The 20,712-nt window shown below is 41.2% G+C and overlaps 1 protein-coding gene across 14 annotated transcripts in view; it reads left to right on the top strand.

The window, feature by feature from the left end:
• ARHGEF9 (Cdc42 guanine nucleotide exchange factor 9) overlaps positions 1-20,712 on the top strand; it is a 407,702-nt gene that overhangs the window by 313,738 nt on the left and 73,252 nt on the right. For all 14 annotated transcript variants that reach the window (XM_008272701.4, XM_070067439.1, XM_051827736.2 and 11 more), the window contains 2 exons: positions 7,934-8,125; positions 18,139-18,318. In XM_008272701.4, coding sequence (XP_008270923.1) covers positions 7,934-8,125; positions 18,139-18,318 — 372 coding nt within the window. The remainder of the gene's footprint in view (positions 1-7,933; positions 8,126-18,138; positions 18,319-20,712) is intronic.

Here is a 20,712-nt window from a genome sequence, read left to right as displayed (position 1 = left end):
TTGATCCAACCTTGTATTCCTGGGATCTATCCTATCTGGTAAAGTGGGTAATTTTTTTTATATGTTGCTGGATATATATAGTTTGCTAGCATTTTGTAAAGGATTTCTACTTTTTGGAGGAGTATCTGGAAGGTTGTTAATTTCTCTTTAAATGTTTGATGGAATTCACCAGTGAAGTCATTTGCTGCTGGTTTGTTTGATTGTTTCATGTTTTTTCTCGGCTTGGTAAGTTCTCCATTATTCATTAACCTTACTATAGGTTTACTCATGTTTTCTGTTTTTTGACTTAGTTTCTACAGTTTGTCTTTCTAGGAATTTGTCCATTTATTATGTTATCTAATTTGTTGATATACAGTTGTTCATAGTATTTCTTTTCAGTCCTTATTATTTCTATAATACTGATAGTAATGTTTCTTCTTTCTTCCCTGCTTTTAATAATTTGAATCTTTTTCTAGTTTAACTTTTTACAATGTGCTTCTGTATTGACTGTATTATTTTAAAAAAGGCAGGAAAAACTGGAAGGCAAGATATCAAATGGCATGTTAAAGAATAAGTATGTTGCTATCTCATTGAAGTCTGTATGAGCATCAGTTTCTTTTTATTTATTTATTTTTAAGAATTTATTTTATTTATTTGAAAGGTAGAATTACAGAGAGGTAGGAAGAGATAGAGAGATCTTGGATCCCCTGGGTCACTCCTCAAATGGCTGCAACAGCCTTGCTTGGCCAGGACAAAGCCAAGAGCCAGGAGATTCATCTGGATCTCCTATGTGGGTTCAGGGGCCTGCGGCCTTGGGCCATCTTCTGCTGCTTTCTCGGGTATATTAGCAGGGAGCTGGATTGGAAGTGGAGTAGCTGGGACACGAACAGGGCCCATATGGGATGCTGCTGTCACTGGCAGAGGCTTAACCCATTATGCCACGGTGTAGGCCCTGAGGCATCAGTTTATTTATCAGGAAGTGGAGAGGTTGAGCCATTGTGACTGAAGTGGTTTAAATCCTCTGGACTATATTACTTCTCTCTTCTAGTATGGTATTAAAAACAGAAATGGGAATATTTTTGTACAAAATGTAGACCAGTCTTGGAAGAACCCAGCATTCCTGAAGGGAGTAGTAGAAAGTAGGTGTGGAAATATATTTGAATACCAGGATAAGAGAATTGGACTTGCTTTATAATCAGTGAGGACCTATTGAGATTTAGGGATATGAGAGTAGTCAATCAAAATTATAGTCAAGTGAATTGATCTGATCATGTTGGATAGGAGGATTTGGAGCTGGGGTATTACCCAGGGACTTTTCATGTATAAAGGGACAAGGGCAGTGACAATGGGAATGGACAAGGAAGAGATGAGAACCAGAGATTATTTTTGATTTAGAAAGCACTCACTGATTCAGAAGTAGGAGGGAGGAGTCAGTTGTCATATTCAGTTGTGTGTCTCTCACAATTAGTGGTGAGACATGGAAGAGGTCCAAAGAAGATATTTGTTAAATTGAACTACATTAACCCAGCCTTGCTTCAAAGTTCAATGAAGGCTGGGAAAAACTTTAAGTACTCTGAGAGGGCTTCCAGAAAAGCTTTCAACTTGGCAGGTTCCAAGCATTGTCCATCTTCTTACTCAGGAGCCTGCATATGCTAATCGCAGCATCAATAAGGACACCTGTGAAAAGATACACATTTGCCTGCACACATTGTTGGGCAAGGTTGATATGGCACTCTGGGCTGACATTTCACCCAGTGAAGATAAGCTCATGTGTTGATCTGTGTAAATACACTCTTAGATGCAAGCAGACAGGAGCCTTCATCTGCACAGAGGAGCAATGTCCTCAGGAGCAGGAGTCTTAGAGTTTAGACCAGAAAGCCCTTTCATTTGGACCACAGGATCTTTCCTGGGACCCTGGAATCCAGAACATAATGATTGGGCTTCATATGATACCTTTTTCTAGTCCAACATATTTCCTTGAATGGTAGACCTTCAAAAGACAATGATTTTTGTCTGTTTTGTTTGTACTATGACCACAATATGTGTCACATAGTAGGGACTTGATACAGATCTAATGAATTTCTGAATCTGCCAGTAGTTTTGTAGGAAAACAGCATTTTAACCTAAAGAGTATACTTCTGGGATTGCTATAGTAGTAGTAGATAAAGATGTCTTCCCATAAGCTCCTTATGAAGAATCCTGTCACCAATGCCTTTAGTTCTAGTCAGAAGGGACATCTCCACCAAATTCTGTATAAGGGATCTGCTTCTACCTGGCTGCCATTACCTTCCTCTCGTCATTATCAGTTGGAACTACAGTGCTGTGGAATATGGCTTGAACTTAGATCTGGTTCTGTTCCTGTGTTCACTTGTGCTCCACTGCTACCTCATATTCTGAGCTTCTTCCCACAGGAACTGTTCCAAATATTCATCTTATTCCAACCATCCTAAGACCAAAATTTTAAAAAATGAGTGAGTGGGAGCATGAGAGAGAGTGCAAACTCTCTTCTGCTGACTAACTTCCCAAATGTCCAATGAACCCCAGCTGGGACCAAAGCTGGGAGCTAGGGACTCAATCTAGTTCTCCTAGGTGGGTGGCAGGAATCCAGTCACTTGAACCATCGCCACTGCCTCCAAGGGTCTACATCATCAGGAAGCTGGAGTTAGGAGCAAATCTGAGTATTGAATCTAGACACTCTGATGTGGGATGTAGGGTGTCTTAACCACTAGGCCAAATGCTTGCCCCCAAAAGTTATCATTTTTACTTTACTTGCTTTATACTCCTGAGAAGAAAATAAATGGTTTATTGTCTGTTAAATGCTTGCCTCTGGTACCATTTTCATAGCACACTTAGCTTGCCTTATGAGAAGCAGAGAAAAGCAAATGGATTAATAGAGGGTAAGGTTTTCGTTGTTATAAATAGTAGCATCATGTATATATCGGCTTTAATGCTGTATTAGTCTGTTTTCCATTACTATAACAAAATACTTGAGACTGGAGAATGCATAAAGAAAATAGGTTTATTTAGCTCAGTTTTAGAGGCATTAAGTCTAAACAGTATAGTACCAGCTCTTGCAAGGACCTTCATGGCTGCATTACATGGTGTATGATATCTTAGTAGGACCGTATGTGAAAGAGAAAGATAGGTAGTCAGAGAAAGACTTGAGTCCCAGGAGGCGGGACTACATTACTACATTATTCCTTTATGAGAACAGTGAGAACAGGGACCTAATTACCTTCAGAGCGCTTTCTCTTTCTCTCTCTCTCTCTCTCTCTCTCTCTCTCTCTCTCATCTCTTTGAGAGCTAGAGTTACAAACAGGGAGAGGGAGAGACAGAGAGAAAGATCTTACATCCACTGGTTCACTCCCCAAATGGTCACAATGGTTGGAGCTGGGCCATTCCAAAGCCAGTACCTAGGAGCTTCTTCCAGGTCTCCCATGTGGGTACAGGGGTCCAAGTGCTTGGGGCCATCTTCCACTGCTTTCCCAGGCCATTAGCAGGGAGCTGGATCGGAAGTGGAGCAACCAGGACACGATCCAATGCCCATAGGGGATGCCGGTGCAAAGGCAGAAGCTTAGCCTACTATGCTACAGTGCTGGCCCCTGGGCCCTACCTCTTCAAGGTCCTACTACTTCTTAACATCACCACATCAGGGATCAGAATTTCTTTTTTTCTTTTTTTATTTTTTATTTTTTTTATTTTTTATTTATTTATTTTTTTTTTTGACAGGCAGAGTGGACAGTGAGAGAGAGAGACAGAGAGAAAGGTCTTCCTTTGCCATTGGGTCACCCTCCAATGGCCGCTGCAGCCGGCGCGCTGCGGCCGGCGCACCGCGCTGATCCAATGGCAGGAGCCAGGTACTTCTCCTGGTTTCCCATGGGGTGCAGGACCCAAGTACTTGGGCGATCCTCCACTGCACTCACTGGCCACAGCAGAGAGCTGGACTGGAAGAGGGGCAACCGGGACAGAATCCAGCGCCCCTACCGGGACTAGAACCTGGTGTGCTGGCACCGCAAGGCAGAGGATTATCCTAGTGAGCCATGGCGCTGGCTTAGGGATCAGACTTTCAACAGATGAACTCTTGGCGAACAAACATATTCAAACCATAACAAATGCCCTTGAATCACTTTTTGACCAGGTCTATTCCTTTGAATAATCGTCTTTCATATTGTCCATTATTGTATTAAAAGGCAGCTCTTAACATTTTGCACACACAAGGCTGACCTTTTGGAAGAGATTTCCAATAGAGCTTTTACAGAGGGCAATAGGTTCTCAGTGGAGATAAATTTTATACATTTGGCTGTGTGTGCAGAATGCATTAAAACAGTAAGCGATACTTATTTTTTCTTGTCGCAAATAAGTGGAATGTATGCTGGGGACATCTCCAGGATCACTGGGTAACAACTGTTCACCCTTAATAGGAGCAAGGGAAAGGAAGAAAATAGAGAGTTAGGAAATAGCTGATATCCTTCTAGTTCCATCCCAAAGCCTCTGTCCCCCTGAGGCCACCCATAAACAGGCTTCCCTGATGGCAGAAGTACGATTGCATTTATTATTTTTTTATTATTTTTATTTTTTAAAGGTTTTTATTTAATGAATATAGATTTTCATATGTATAGCTTTTAGGGATATAGTGTTTCTTCCCCCCATACCTACCCTCCCACCTTCACTCCCATCCCAGCTTCCACTCCCTCTCCCATTCCATTTGCCATTAAGATTTGTTTTTAATTGACTTTATATACAGAAGACAAACTCTTTATTAAGGAGAGATTTCAACTATTTGCACTCATACAGACACAAAGTATAATGTACAGTTTGAAGACAAATTTTACCATTAATTCTCATAGTACAACTCATTAAGGACAAAGGTCCAGCATGGGGAGCAAGTGCACAGTGACTCCTGTTGTTGATTTAACAATTGACTCTTATTTATGAAGTCAGTGATCAACCGAGGCTCTTGACATGAGCTGCCAAGGCTATGGAAGCCTTTTGAGTTCACAAACTCTGCCAGTATTTAGACAGGGCCATATGCAAGTGGAAGTTCTCTCTTCCTTTCAGAGGCAAGTACATCCTTCTTTGATGGCCCTTTCTTCCCACTGGGGTCTCATTCATAGAGATCCTTCATGCAGAACCTTTTTTGCCACTATGTCTTGGTTTTCCATGCCTGAAATGTTCTCATGGTGTTTTCAGTTAGGACTTAGAGGCTGATTCTGAGGTCAGAGTGCTGTTTAGGGTGTTTCTCATTCTATGAGTCTGCTGTGTGGACTACTTCCCATGTTGGAACTTTTTCTCCTTTGTAATTCTATCTATTGTTATTACCAAGCTCTTGGTCTTATGTGATCGCTTTGACTGATGGTCCTATGTATATGATCAGTTTCATACTTAATATGATCACTTTATCATATAAGATGGGATTAGTGCCACCCTGCTAAATGGGATTTGGAGTCCTATGGCAAGTTTTTAGCTTCACCCTTAGGGGTAGGTCTGTGGGAATGTGTGGTGTTCTGTATAGCTCCCTCCCTCTCTCATTCCCACTCTTATTTTTAACTGGGATCTATTTTCAATTGACTTAATACATTTATGATTAATTCTATGTTAAGTAAGGAGTTCAGCCAATGGTATTAAGTGGAGAAGAAAAAAAAAGAATAAAAAAATAGATAAAGTGAAATAATAAAGTGTTCCTTGACAGTCAAGACAAGGGCTGTTCAAGTAATTGCTTCTCATAGTGTCTGTTTCACTTCTACAGGTTTCCTTTTAGGTGCTCTGTTAGTTGTCACCGATCAGGGAGAACATATATTTGTCCCTTTGGAACTGGCTTATTTCACTAAGTATGATATTTTCCAGATTCATCCATTTAGCTTTAAATGACCGGATTTTTTTAACTGCTGTGTAGTATTCCATAGAGTACATATCCCATAGTTTCTTTAACCAGTCTTCTGTTGATGGCATTTAGGTTGATTCCATGTCTTGGCTGTTGTGAATTGAGCTGCAATAAACATAGAGGTGCAGATGTCTCTTTTATTTGCTGATTTCATTTCCTTTGGGTAAATTCCAAGGAGTGGGATTGATGGGTCGTATGGTAGCGCTGTATTCAGATTTCTGAGGTATCTCCAAAATGTCTGTAGGATTTCATTTCATTGCTTGATCTTGAGGCAGAAATGTGGAAAAAGCTAGGGGGTAGAATGCAGAAATAAAGATAATTGATTAAAACTGCTACTCTGCCTAGGGGGGCCCACTCTTATTTTCTACCTACCCCCATAATTTTCCCCTTTCCTAGGACAGGGGTAAAATGGGCCATCTCCTTGATTCAAGTGAAGTCCTCTAAGATCCAGAAACACCTTCACCCAACTTCCTCCGAAAGGTGTCTTCAGCCTCCCTCTGCCTTCATGACTTAATCAGTAATCTTAACTGTATCCATATCTGATGATTTCAATAATTCTTAGCTCACCTTGGTCTAAGCTCTTTTCTTCTGTTTTCCTGTCTGCCTTAGAGCCCAAATCACCAAGGTACTGGCACAGAGGTTAAGAGTGTAGTTTCTAGAGTCAGACAGCCTGGCTTCTATCCCCGTTCCTCTGTTTCCTATGTGTGAGACTAGGGACAAATGTCTTAACTACTCTGTTACTCTCATCTGTAAATTGGTGGTAATATGAGGTAATTTGTAGCTCATAGGCTTCAAACACATAGAAAAGATAAGGAAATAGAAAGGTTAATCACGTGCTTATGTGTTGAAATTTGTAATGTGCTCCATAAAAATGTACGGGTATTACATACATTAATCCTGTTTTTTTTTAATTTAAAAAATTTTGGAAAATAGAATTAAAAGACTTTTTTGCAAAAAATCAAAGTTCATCCATAGTTTTTTTAAATATGCATTTTGAAAACTACTCATATGCATGGATCTCAATTTTTTGTGCCAAAGTTGTTATATTTTAATTTTATTTTCCATAAACTTTTTTATTTTATTTATTTGAAAGAGTTACAGAGAGGGAGAGGGAGAGAGAGAGAGAGAGAGAGGTCTTCCATTCGCTGGTTCACTCCCCAAAAGGCCACAACGGCTGGAGCTAAGCCAATCCAAAGCCAAGAGCCAGGAGATTCTTCCAGGTCTCCCACGTGGATGCAGGGCCCCAAGCACCTGGGCCATCCTCCACTGCTTTCCCAAGCACATTATCAGGGAGCTGGACCAGAAGTGGAACAGCCAGGACTCGAATGAGTGCCCATATGGGATGCTGGCATTGCAGTTGGCGACTTAACCTACTGCACCACAAACACTGGCTCCTCCATGAACTTTGAAATCCCCTTGTTACCTGTAGGTATTAAAAGTTCTTAGCACAGTGGATGGTGGTAATAAGTGCCCAGCAAGTGGAGAAATATTCTGCCATTTCCACTGTAACTTTGAGGAGGTAGAAATCTTTGTATATCCAAGGAAGTTCACAGTCCAATTTTGATGATTATTTGTATATCCTTTGGTGGAAAGCAGTACTAAAAAGCCCTTGGTTTGAGCCTGTATTCCACTCTAGCATCCAGCTTTGGTATTCATGCTCATGGACACTAAAATTCTGCATTTGGACAATAATTCACCTGTGACTCTGAAGATGTTTAGCTTAATCTTTTTTTTTTCTTGATCCAGCTGTGATACTTAGATTTTCTACAGTATGAAGAAATTCTGCTTGCCATCACTTCTCCCTCTTCTGAGACCTTTTAGACACAAAGGTACTCAGATACGATTTAGATATCTCCCCAACCTCTGCTCCATCCTCCGTTTTACAGTTACGGCACCAGAAATCAGAGAGATATACACATGCACAAGGTTACAAATCACCCTAGAGCAAATATTGCATTCTTTTTGCAGGGGCCTTGGGATAAAGAATCTCTGAATTTTAATTTATCCTTTTTTCTACTTGGCTGGAAACTCCTAAGGTGGCTAACCCATTCTTTTTTGTGTGTACTTCCACAGCTCTGGGTGAACCAGGAGGATGGGGTGGAGGAAGGGCCCAGTGATGTACAGAATGGGCACCTGGACCCCAACTCAGACTGCCTTTGTCTGGGCCGGCCACTACAGAACCGGGACCAGATGCGGGCCAACGTCATCAATGAAATCATGAGCACTGAGCGTCACTACATCAAGCACCTCAAGGACATTTGTGAGGTAGTCGTGGTAGTGCATTTGGGGGCATGCAGGGTGGGGTGGAGGGCACTTCCATGAAGAAATGACATCTCTCCTGGGCTGTGCCTGTGACAGTCCCAAGGACAGGAAACAGGAAAGGGTAACTGAACTGGCTTTCCAGATGCTATTCAATGGAGTGAATAGAATCCTTAGAAATTTTTGGATTTCTCAATCACTCTGTTTCTCACCTTTTCTCTGTCTCTCTTATTCTATTATCAGTCATTTTCTCTCTTGTTTATCTCTCCACTCTCTCCCATCTCTGTCTTTCTGTCCTTCTCTCACCTAAATCTCTGTCTTTATTCTCTTGGTTTTTAATCCACTTGCTGCTACTCCATGTAAGAGCCTAATAACCTTACTCATTAAAACAAAACACATCTCTCTTCAAGACAATGATTCATAGACTTGAACATTCACCAGAGTCTCTTGGGGGAGTTTGTTAAACATAGATTCCAGCCCCCTCACCCCTGCCATTCAAGTTGAGAATTATGAGTCTGAGCTAAGGCATAAGCATCTCTAAGCTTAATGAGCATCCCTGGTGATAACTGCTGCTGCTAGTCCTGTCTCACTTGGAGAACACTGGTTGTAGGCTTGAGCAAAGAAGAGCTTGTGGAAAGAAATCTACATCAAATAAACATTGTATGGACAAGCCGTGACTTCTTCAGTATTTCCCTGAAGTATGTCATTTTACTGTGCCCCTATACTCCCACACTCCAGGGTTGTGTTTCTATATTCTCTAACACCATTCTCTTCCTTCTCAGTACTAAGTGGAAGTGAGGACTTTTATTCTCACACTCTCTTGAGCTCAGTAGAAGCAAGTTGGCATTTTCAAAGGTTGTTTTACTAAACAGTAAGAGGAAACCAGTGAGAAATGGAGAAAAGGATATTTTTAAGACACACACAAACACACACACACTCCCAGTTACAGCTTTCTTCTTGATCTAGAGAAAATTTTTCTTTTTTTTTAACTTTTAGTTAATGAATATAAATTTCCAAAGTACAGTTTATGGATTACAATGGCTTTTCCCCCCATAACTTCTCTCCCACCCGCACCGCTCCCATCTCCCACCCGCACCCCTCCCATCTCCCATTTCCCGCTCCCTCTCCCATTCAATTCACATCAAGATTCATTTTCTTTCTTTCTTTCTTTCTTTCTTTCTTTCTTTTTTTTTTTTTTGACAGGTAGAGTGGATAGTGAGAGAGAGAGACAGAGAGAAAGGTCTTCCTTTTTGCCGTTGGTTCACCCTCCAATGGCCACCATGGCTGGCGCGCTGCGGCCGGCACACTGCGCTGATCCGATGGCAGGAGCCAGGTGCTTCTCCTGGTCTCCCATGGGGTGCAGGGCCCAAGCACTTGGGCCATCCTCTACTGCCTTCCCTGGGCCATAGCAGAGAGCTGGCCTGGAAGAGGGGCAACCAGGACAGAATCCGGCGCCCCGACCGGGACTAGAACCTGGTGTGCTGGCGCCGCTAGGTGGAGGGTTAGCCTATTGAGCCGCGGCGCCAGCCTCAAGATTCATTTTCAATTATCTTTATATACAGAAGGTCAATTTAGTATAAATTAAGTAAGGATTTCAACAGTTTGTACCCACGCAGAAACACAAAGTGTAAAAAAATACTGTGAGCACTAGTTATAGCGTTTGAATCTTTTTTGTTCAGTTTCCCATTAGAGGAGGGGTCATGTCCTATTTTCTATCCCCTAACCTGGAGGCCATTTAGGGTCATTTCTCTAGGACAGTGCTGACAGTAGAACTTTCTGCAGTGATGAAAATGTTCTCTGTCTTCACTTTCTAATGCAGTAAGCCACTAACCAGACATTTGTGGCTGTTGAGCACTTGAAATATGGCTAGTATGACTGAGAAATGAAAATTAAATTTTATTTAAATTTAATTAATTACATGTGACTAGTGACAGCCACATTGTACAGTATAGATCTAAAAAGACCAAGGCCAAGGACTGGGGCCCTTAACTTTCTTCACCTTAACTCTTTTTCTTACCCTTTCTGGGTCATCCTTCATGAGACAGTAAGATGTAGTGGAAAGAACATGAGCACTGGGGACATGGAGTGCTGGCTTTCACATACTAACTAGTCACTAATTAACCTGTAACCTTGAAGACATCCCTTAGCCCTCTGACCTTCAATCTTCTCATTTGTCCAATGGACTTCATTATACAAACATCTTAAGGTTACTGGGGAAATTAAGTAAATATAAAATTGTAATAACCTATAAGTATTTAGGAGAAGAGAGTTTCCCTTTCCTTTCTCTGTCTACTCATCCATATCATTTTCTTATTCCCTTCTTTCCACAAATGTCTGATATTTAAAAACAAAATTCTCCTCTAGAATGTGCTATATGATGTTGGATATCAAGCTATCAAAATGTCATTTATACAGCGAACTTTCAGTGACATTCAACTCCATACCAGGTCCTGGGCATAGCTCCTATGCTCAAAATGTTATACTCTAGACCACTGGCATCTGTGTCACCTGGGAACTTGTCAGGAATATAGCATTTTTGGCTCTAACCCAGACCTACTGAATCAGATTCTATATCTTAATAAGATTCCCAATTGATGTACAACATATATTCAAGTTTGAGAAGCATTACTCCAAAATGATAGATGTATTACAGTGTCATAGGGGCCTGAAATAAAAGTAAGTGCAGTCTGTTCTCCACTTGATAGCCAAGGGAAGATATCAAGACCTGAGTCAAGTCATACCATTCCTCTGCTAAAAACTTTCCACTGGCTCACCATCTTCTGAAGTAAAAACCAAAATTCTATTACTTATAAGGCTCTGTATGGCCAATCTCTCATTACCTCTGTGACTTCATCTCTTGCTCCTTTTACCCATGCACTCACTACACCAGCCACACTGGCCTGCTATTCTCTCAATGTGCCTGACGTGTTCCCACCTCAGAATTTTTGCTCTGATTCTTCTCTCTGCCTGGAGCAATCATCCTCCAGATTTCTATGTAGCCCCCTTCCTCACCTCCTTTGAGTCTTTACTCAAATATTATCCCCTTGAGACTTTCCTGACTATTTTATTTAAAATTGTGACCTTGCAGTACCTTTCCCCCTTTCCTGCCTTATTTTTCTTCATTACACCTATCACTATCTAACATATTTTACTTATACATTTTAGTTATTGTTTAGCTCTCCTACTAAAATGCAAATTTCTTAAGGAGCAAGGGTTTTCATCTGTTGGTTTTACTAATTCATTTCCCCAGCACAGTGCCTGGCACATAGTAGATGCTCAATAAATGATACTTAAATTTATAAATGAAATATAACTTTTTAAAAGATTGTATTTATCTACATGAGAGGTAGAGTTACAGACAGTGAGAGGGAGAGACAGAGAGAAAGCTATTCTGTCCATTGGTTCATTCCCCAAATGGCCACGATGGCTGGAGCTGCGCCGATCTGAAGCCAGGAGCCAGGTGCTTCTTCCCAGTCTCCCACGCAGGTATAAGGGCCCAAGGACTTGGGCCATCTTCCACTGCTTTCCCAGGCCATAGCAGAGAGCTGGATTGGAAGAGGAGCAGCCAGGACTAGCACTGGTGCCCATATGGGATGCCGGCGCTGCAGGTGGAGGATTAACCTACTACGCAACCACGCAGGCCCCATGAAATATAATTGTTCATGTTCGTGTACTAGTTTGCTTGACAAAGTACATTCACATTGTGTTCCACTTTATCTTCAATTAAAACAAAGGTTGTTATTGTTATTCCTATTTTCTACATAAGTAGATTGAGTCTCTTAGAAGTAAAAGTATTTTCCCAGAGTTCCTAGGCACTGGCCAAGTGTGAGTACTTCAGTCTTAGATGATCTATTCCCAATTTCCAAACATCTTTGCCTTTCCCCACAGGGCACAGGTTCAAGAAAGCTGTGCAAGTGTACCTCTTTCCAGAAGTTGAAACTTCTACTTTGAATCTACTTTGAGAACTTGCCCAGTCCAGACAACTCAATCAAAGATCTTTCTTAAGATCTATTGGGAGCTATCTTTCTGTGCTGTCCCACAACTACAGATGTCAGAGAGGATTAGAGAAGCTCTGTCTAGCTGCCTAGGGTGTGTCACCTGTAAACTAAAAGCTGTTATAAACAAATGACTTATCAGAAAAACTATCAGACTCAGAATTGGGAGTTCCACCTGGGTCACTTGCTGGAGAACCTCAGGTGATTTTTTTTCCACACTGGGCCTTGTTTCTGCATCTTTATAATGAGCAAATTGGAGCAGATGCTGTTTAAATGACATCTGGCTTTTTGGTTCCGTAAAATGTAGATATGTCCTCAGTAGAGAAAACTATGATAGTGAGCCAAGTTACCTCTTCATTTTCTGCCTCTTCCTCCTTATTGCCAATGGCGGCACATCTTACTCAACTGTGAATGTGTTAACATGACATTATCTATTTTTTCTGAAGGTTAAGGGAGATATCTAAACACTTCCCACTCTTGTACTTGTTGAAGGGGACACTGTATTTAATATAGAAAAAAAAAAAACCCTCATACTATCTATTAGAGAAACTTTTTTTACTCGTGGAAGCAGAAACTCCTTTGTGATCACTTAAATCACAGCATCCTCGTTTTACAGATGAGGAAGTAGAAAAGAAAGTGATTCAGTGAGATTAGTAAGAGAACAGGCCTTTTTAAATGAGTTCTCTGAAGAAGACCACATTCTTCTTTCTAAACTCAGTCATATAAAAATTACGCTTGGTTTAGTTCTAGATCACCTTGACTGATTATGGGCATGCCTCTTGTAATACTGGGAATACTCATATTGTAATCAAGGAAACTGAGACACAAGGCAAGCAGAACTAAACATGCCTTATAAAGATGTCTTGTCGGTCTCTCTTGAAGCAAATAAACTCAGTTATCCCCTACATGTGAAACAAATTCTGTAATCAGATGTCTCCAGTGAAGCTGGCCTCATTTCCCTCAGTCATCTTTATTTTTGTCTGATGTCCTTCACCATCAAGAAATGCTTCCTTAAATCGTACCAGGTTTATTATGCCGTAGCTTCAAGCCATTTCCCGTTGATATATTTAAGCTTGGAATTTCAAACTTATTAGCCATTTGGGTTTCTCCTTTCTGAGAATTGCCTAACCCAGTACTTCCCAAATGTCTTTACATATTGACACACACAGAGAATGAACACTTTGTATAAAATAGTAATATTTTTATGATATATTATATTAAAAGTAGCCAATGAGTGGCCAGCCCAGGGATTTATACCTGCCCTAGTCCCTACCTATCCATACCACCAAGACACTCCAGGCCCTATTCCTATCCTTTCTTTGCTCATTTTCCTCCAGTCTCTCATATTTTTCTTAATGATTTATCAGAGTTCCTTATATATTCCAGTAATTAATTCATTGTCAGTTTTTCATGTCAGAAATATCTTCTTCCTGTCTCCTTTAATGGTTTTATTTCATTTGAAGAGTTTCCCTTCTCAAAAAGGGGAAGGAGGAAGGGAAAGAAAATCACCAGTTTGAACAGTCTGCTCCTTAATTACCTTTGGCCATCATTATTCTGGGAAGAACTAGTCATTTTGCATTTATTCAACCAATATTTATTGAGTTTCTACTTTGTACCTGGTATTCAAATAAATTCTGATGATACAATGGTAAATAAGATAACTGTGGTCATCATCCATAAAGATGATAAGAGTCTAATTTTCTTTAAATACTCTTCAAGATGTTTGTCAAGTCTCATGTCAGGCTTCAGGCTTTAGGCTATATCTATCTATATGTATATATATGATATTTTGGTGCAGTGGCTTAAGCTGCTGCTTGGAACACCCCCATCCTATATCAGTGTGCCTAGGATTGTGTTTCGCTTCCACTTCTGATCCAAGTTCCTACTATTGCACCTTGGAAGCACCAGATGATAGTTCAAGTGTTGGAATCCCTGCCAGTCATGTGGGAGGTGAACTTCCTGGCTTCTGAATTTGACCTGCTCTGACCCTTGCTGTTGGGGCATTTGTTGAGTGAATCAGTGAATAGATTGGTCTTTCTCTCAGCCTTTAAAATAAATAATAAAAATGACTAAATATTTAATAATCAATATGAAGCTCCTAAAGCATCAGAACTGAAAGAGGATATGGAAATCTTTTCTGCTGTGTTCATTTTAGAGATGGAGACAACTGGCATCTAGACTTGGGAGGACCTTCCCTAAAAAGGTTTTTCCAAATCCTAGATGATCCAGCAGCTCTTTGAGCCATACTGTTTCCCACCATTTTTTGGGATCTTCTCTGCAAATCTTCAATATGGTTTATATCCCATGTCAAAGCACTACTTTGATATCAGTGCAATAGATCTCAACTTGTAGATCAGCCCTTGTGAATTCAGAAACGAAGTTGTTAAATGCATGAACAACCTTTCTTGGCTGTTAACATGGCAATGCCAGGGCTGATTCTTTCCAGTTGTAATTGATGTGATTACCTTGTGGCCTGCAAAGCTTGAATCAGTTCACATCTAGTGCAATAGTGCACACTGTTACTTCTTAGCATTTAGATGGAGTCTAGGGGTTTTTGAAGCATGCCTGAGAGTAAGAGCCACAGATCTCTTCTGCTCCCTCTACGCTTGTGAGAGGCCCTCAGAGATCCCCTGAGTCTTTGACAACAGGACAACCAGACTGATTCCCTCTACCATTCTTCATCGTGTTGCTTTTCAGACCCCTCCATACCCTGCTTACTTCCCTTTGGTTCTTTTGTTTTTAGAATTAAAAGGTAAGTTTATTTTGGTATAAAAAATTGAAATGCATAGGTAGATTTTCATAATATACATTTCCATGAAATATTTGAAGCCTCTTGTGTATATCATCCTGATATGAAAATATACAACATAATTTGAAAACTACAAAAGATTTGAATAGACATTTCACCAAAGAAAATATATTAAAAACGCACTGGAGGATGGCCCATGTGCTTGGGCCCCTGCACCCACGTGGGAGACCAGGAGGAGGCACCTGGCTTCTGGCTTCGGATCAGCGCAGTGCACCGGCCGTGGTGGCCATTTGGGGAGTGAACCAATGGAGGGAAGACCTTTCTCTCTGTCTATCTCTCACTGTCTAACTCTGCCTGTCCAAAAAAAAAAAAAAAAAACAGGCATATGAATTGATGTTCAGCATTGTTGGGAAGACACGAATTGAAACCATATGAAATACCACCAAAAGGTTGTAATAAAAAATTTGACAATACCAAGTGTTGGTGGGGGTATGGAGAAACTAGGACCTTCAATCATTGCAGGTGGGAGTGTAAAATGGCACAGCCACACTGGAAAGCTGCTTGGTAGTTTCTCTAAAAAGTTAAACAGAGTTACCCCACGATTCAGCATTATAACTCTCAGTTATCTGTCTGAGAGAAAGAAAAGCATTTATCTACACAAAGATGTGTGTGCATCACAGCCCTTTGGCTCTTGAAAAGAGAAGCTTAGAATTGAATGCTGCTCTCCAGCAGTGGTGTGATTGCTTCCTGTTTCCCCTCTTATTTCTGCCTCTCAATCTGTTTTTTCCTTTTCCTAACTTAAAATTGCATTAGGGTTTCTGGCAGTCACATTTCACTGCCAACACATCTGAAACTCAAAAACTCTAAAAGTGAATGAATGAGAAGAGACAATTATTGATTTGACCCCTATCCAAACCTCTGCTCATCACCACCATGGAAAATTTGATAATCATTAGGCTAGCTAAAATAAGAGAATAAAAAAAAATAATAAAAGCAAGACTCCATGGAACTAGTCATCTATCCTGGCTTTTCTTCTCCCAGAAACCTAAGCAGTTACATATGACATAAACATTGAGGGTGCCATTTTGGGTTTTCTGACTACTCTTATATTCTTAGGTCCTATCCATCCCTTATTGCCTTGATAGGCCATTTACTAAATATTATTTGTAATTCTTTAAAGCAGTTATGTGTCTTACATACTAGTGCTTGAGACTATCTTGAGAAGACATCATATTCCTCCTTGCCCAACCCCCAAATACATACACCTCCTTGATAATAGTGTACACAGGGAAACCTTAAAGCTGTATTTTCTTTTCTTTACAGTCTTTGGTTAAGACTTTTCCCCAATTTTTTAAAAAGATTTTATTTATTTATTAGACAGGCAGAGTTACAGACAGACAGAGGGAGAGACAGAGAGAAAGGTCTTCCATTCACTGGGTCACTCCCCAAATGGCTGCAACAGCCAGAGCTGGGCCAATCCGAACCCAGGAGCCAGGAACTCCTTCCAGGTCTCCCACATGGGGTCAGGGGCCCAAGCACTTAGGCTATCTTTCGTTGCTTTCCCAGACCATTAGCAGAGAACTGGATTGGAAGAGAAGCTGGAATACCAGTTGGCGCCCATATAGGTTGCCAGAGCCAAAGATGGATGCTTAGCCTACTACACCATGATGCCCGCCCCTCCCCAATTATTTTTAAAGATTTATTTTAGCTATTTGAAAGGCAGAGTTACAGAGAGAGAGAAGAGACAGAAAGGTCTTCCATTTGCTGGTTCACTTCCCAAATGGCCACAACAACAGCCAGGACTGGGCTGGGCCAAAGCCAGGAGCTAGGAGTTTCTTCTGGTCTCCCATGTGGTTGCAGGGGCCCAAGCACTTGGGTCATCTTCTGCTACTTTCACGGGTGCATTAGCAGGAAGCTAGATTGGAAGTGGAGCATCCGGGGCTCATATGGATGCCATCATTGCATGCAGTGGCTTTATCTGCTATACCACGATGCCAGCCCCCTTTTCCCTAATTTTTAATCATGAAAATGAAAAGAAACATTAGAGAAGGTTTAAAAATATGAACAAAATCAATCAGAATTCACCAAATACAAAAGAATTGTTGTGCTCTTGCATAATACTTTCAAATCTGTCCATATATATATGTACATATAAAGGGATTTTATATATATATGTGTATATATATATGTATATATATAAAGGGTTATGATTATAGTGATGTACCACTTTATGTTCTGCTTTTAAACATTATATTATCAATATTCATCTGTACTTCTCTTTAATTAGTGGCTAGCTGTATTAAGTCATCTGTTATTCTCAAATGAGTCCTGAACACCTGCTCTGTAAAAAATACCACACCTAGACACTGAAGAACTTGCTGGCTGAGTTCATCCAAATGATCTCTCCTGGCCAGCTACCTTAGATACCTGAAACACTCGCTTTAAGAAATTGTTGGACTGTGGCCAGCATTGTGGCATAGTGGGTTAAGTTGCTGCCTCTGATGCTGGCATCCTATATGGGCACTGGTTCAAGTCCTGGCTGCTCCACTTCCAATTCTTCTCACTGCTAATTGGCCTGCAGAAGCAGCACATGATCCAAGTGCTTGAGTTCCTGCACCCACATGTAAGTTCCCCAGGGAGTTCCAGACTCTTGGATTAGACCTGGCCCAGCCCTGGCCGTTAAGGCCATTTGGGAATTCAAACAGTAGATGGAAGATTTTCCTCTCCCTCACCCTCTTCCTCTCTCTCTCCTTTTCCCTCTCTGTAACTCTGACTTTCAAATATAAAATTTTTTTTTAAATAAATGCTTGATTTTGTTAATTCTTGTTCCCTAATGGGAAATTTTCCTGACTTGGCCTCTGTTGCCAAATTGTGATCACTATTATTATAACCTTTTGCATCGGTCTTAGAAGGAATAGAACTTGAGAGATGTGAATCGATCTAGCTAAACCAACAACTACTAAGATGAGTGAAACTGTGCTCAACGAACTTCCAGAAAATGATCCTTTAACTTTTGGGTTCTTTGTCATAGAGTATGGTGGGGAAAGCCCTATGCTCTGGTGCCTTTTCACTCTGAAGACCTTTGCTAGAGCTGCAACATTCCTAGTTACTCACTGGTCGAGTGATTCCCTTCTCTAAACCTCATTCTCCTCATATGAAAAATGGAAATGACTATACTTCATGGAACTGAAATGAGGCTCCCAAGTACTTAGGAAGTAGTAAAGCCCTCTGAGAGTGGGAGACAGCCTCATTCTTGGCTTTTCCTTTGTCTGCAGGGCTACCTGAAACAGTGCCGAAAGAGAAGGGACATGTTCAGCGATGAGCAACTGAAGATAATCTTTGGGAACATTGAGGACATCTACAGGTTTCAGATGGGCTTTGTGAGAGACCTGGAAAAACAGTACAACAATGATGACCCCCACCTCAGCGAGATAGGACCCTGCTTCCTGGAGCACGTAAGCATCTTACCCCTTTGGGGGGAGGCTTTTAAGAAACCTTAGGAAACAACAGAAGGAAAGTCTGAGCTGTCTATTTCTGTTCAGCTGCTTTGTCCTGTGGTGGGGGATTGGTTTCTCTCTGGCTCTGATTTTGAGCCTCAATCTCTGGCCAGGGTATGAGGACTTAGAAAGGTGTTATGATTTAACCTGGGATTCTCTTTCTTTACCATTCCCTTCTTATCTTGTCTTTCAAGACTGTTTCCAGTAGGAGTTTTTCTACAGTTTGTTCTGTTCCTGTTGAATTCAGTCTCCATGAATCCCAGTGTTTTGGGATGGGGGACTCAACATATTCATTGCACAGAATATCCATGAACTGAGAAATAAGAGGGACCATGGTTGCAAGAAAGTAAGCTCCCACAAGGCATTTAGTAGAGATCAGTGGGATAGGGGAAATGACAAGCGGAAGAGACCATAGGCTTAGCAGCAGGAGTACTAGGAAACAGGACAGTGAGGACTATGCCCTGTGCCTGTAATGACCATCTGAATAACTTTGGCCAAGTCCCTTATCCTCTTTGGGCTTCAGCTTCCTCATCTAGAATATGAGAAAGTTTCATTGTATGACCTTGATGATTCCTTTATATCTTTTGGGTCTCATTCATAGGTAACCTTGTTTTCCTTTATGAAGTATTTATTTTTAAAGAGGTAATATATGCTCATGATACAGGATTCAAATGATACACAAATGTGCACCTAAAAGAAAGTCATTTTGGAAAATTAACTGCTTTGCTTATGGGAGTCCATAAGACTATACTTATGTTCAGTGATTGGTAGGAAAAGTCCTTGCTATGATTTCTTATAGCCAAAGGATCCAAAGCAAAATCAGAAATAGGAAAAGGCATGTGGGATGAAGTCCAGAGGAAACAAGGCACAAACTTCCAAGAGACTTCATCCCCAGTAGAGTAACATAGTATGCACTAAATTCCTTTAGGATTGAGATATGACATGTCTGCCAGAGAAACTCATTAGAAACTCAGTGTCCAAGGTTTCAATAGGAGGCTGCTCATGTAGGCACCCTCTACTAGCATCTACCAGATTCCCAGATTCACAGGAGAGCAGGTATTCACCATAAACCACAGGCAGTCTAGGCACAGCAACTTACTCTTGTCAGAGAATGGTGGAGAACCCTCTTGAGATCCGATTACAAGATGCCAGCCAATGAGAATCCTGTCAAGCTGGTCTTTCTAAAGATTAGCAGTCTCAGGCCTGATATGGTAACCTCCTCCTGCATGGTATGAAAACTGTTTCATAGGCCGGCGCCGTGGCTCAATAGGCTAATCCTCCACCTTGGGGCGCCAGCACACCGGGTTCTAGTCCTGGTCGGGGCGCCGGATTCTGTCCCGGTTGCCCCTCTTCCAGGCCAGCTCTCTGCTATGGCCCGGGAGTGCAGTGGAGGATGGCCCAAGTCCTTGGGCCCTGCACCCGCATGGGAGGCCAGGAAAAGCACCTGGCTCCTGCCTTCGGATCAGCGCGATGCGCTGGCCAGAGCGCGCCGGCCACGGCGGCCATTGGAGGGTGAACCAACAGCAAAAAGGAAGACCTTTCTCTCTGTCTCTCTCTCACACTGTCCACTCTGCCTGTCAAAAATTAAAAAAAAGAAAACTGTTTCAGCAATTCCAGAAAGCCTCTGTGCAGTAACTATAAAAGCCCAGTGTGAGTATAACCTAGTGGTTCCATTCCTAAATGTGTATCTCAGAGTAATTCTCACAGAAGTCCAGAGAGAACATATACAAGGCTGTTGATTGCATGACAGTGTTGTTTGTGGTAGAGTACAATTAGAAGCAACTTAGGAATTGATCACTAGGGAGATGGATAAGAAACATATGGGGGATACTTACTGGAGGTTATGATAGCAAGAAACAGATGCATGAGAGTACTTCAGAAAGTTTGTGGAAAATGGAATTTAAAGATGAGTTTATTTTAGTTCAAACATCTTAAAATTTATACTTTTTATAATATAAAATGATATGTAATATAAAAATGCTGATTCTGTTTTTTAAGATTTATTTATTTATTTGAAAGGCAAAGTTAGAGAGAGAGAGAGAGAGAGAGAGAGAGATCGATCTTCCATCCTCTGGTTCACTCCCCAAATGACCACAACAGCTGGAGCTGGGCCAGTCTGAAGCCAGGAGCCAGCAGCTTCTTCTAGGTTTCACACGTGGGTTTAGGGGCCCAAGCACTTGAGCTGTCTTCCACTGCTTTCCCAGCACATTATCAGGGAACTGGATCGAAAGTGGAGCAGCCAGGATGCCAGTGCTGCAGGCTTCAACTTAATCCACTATGCCATAGCACTGGTCACAGTAATATACATTTTTCATTAACCTTTCGGTGACCCTTTGTATGCATGGATTTCAA

This window comes from Oryctolagus cuniculus, chromosome X (genome assembly GCF_964237555.1).
Source record: "Oryctolagus cuniculus chromosome X, mOryCun1.1, whole genome shotgun sequence".
NCBI classification, from domain to species: Eukaryota; Metazoa; Chordata; class Mammalia; order Lagomorpha; family Leporidae; genus Oryctolagus; species Oryctolagus cuniculus.
This window is presented reverse-complemented; position numbering and strand designations above follow the sequence as displayed.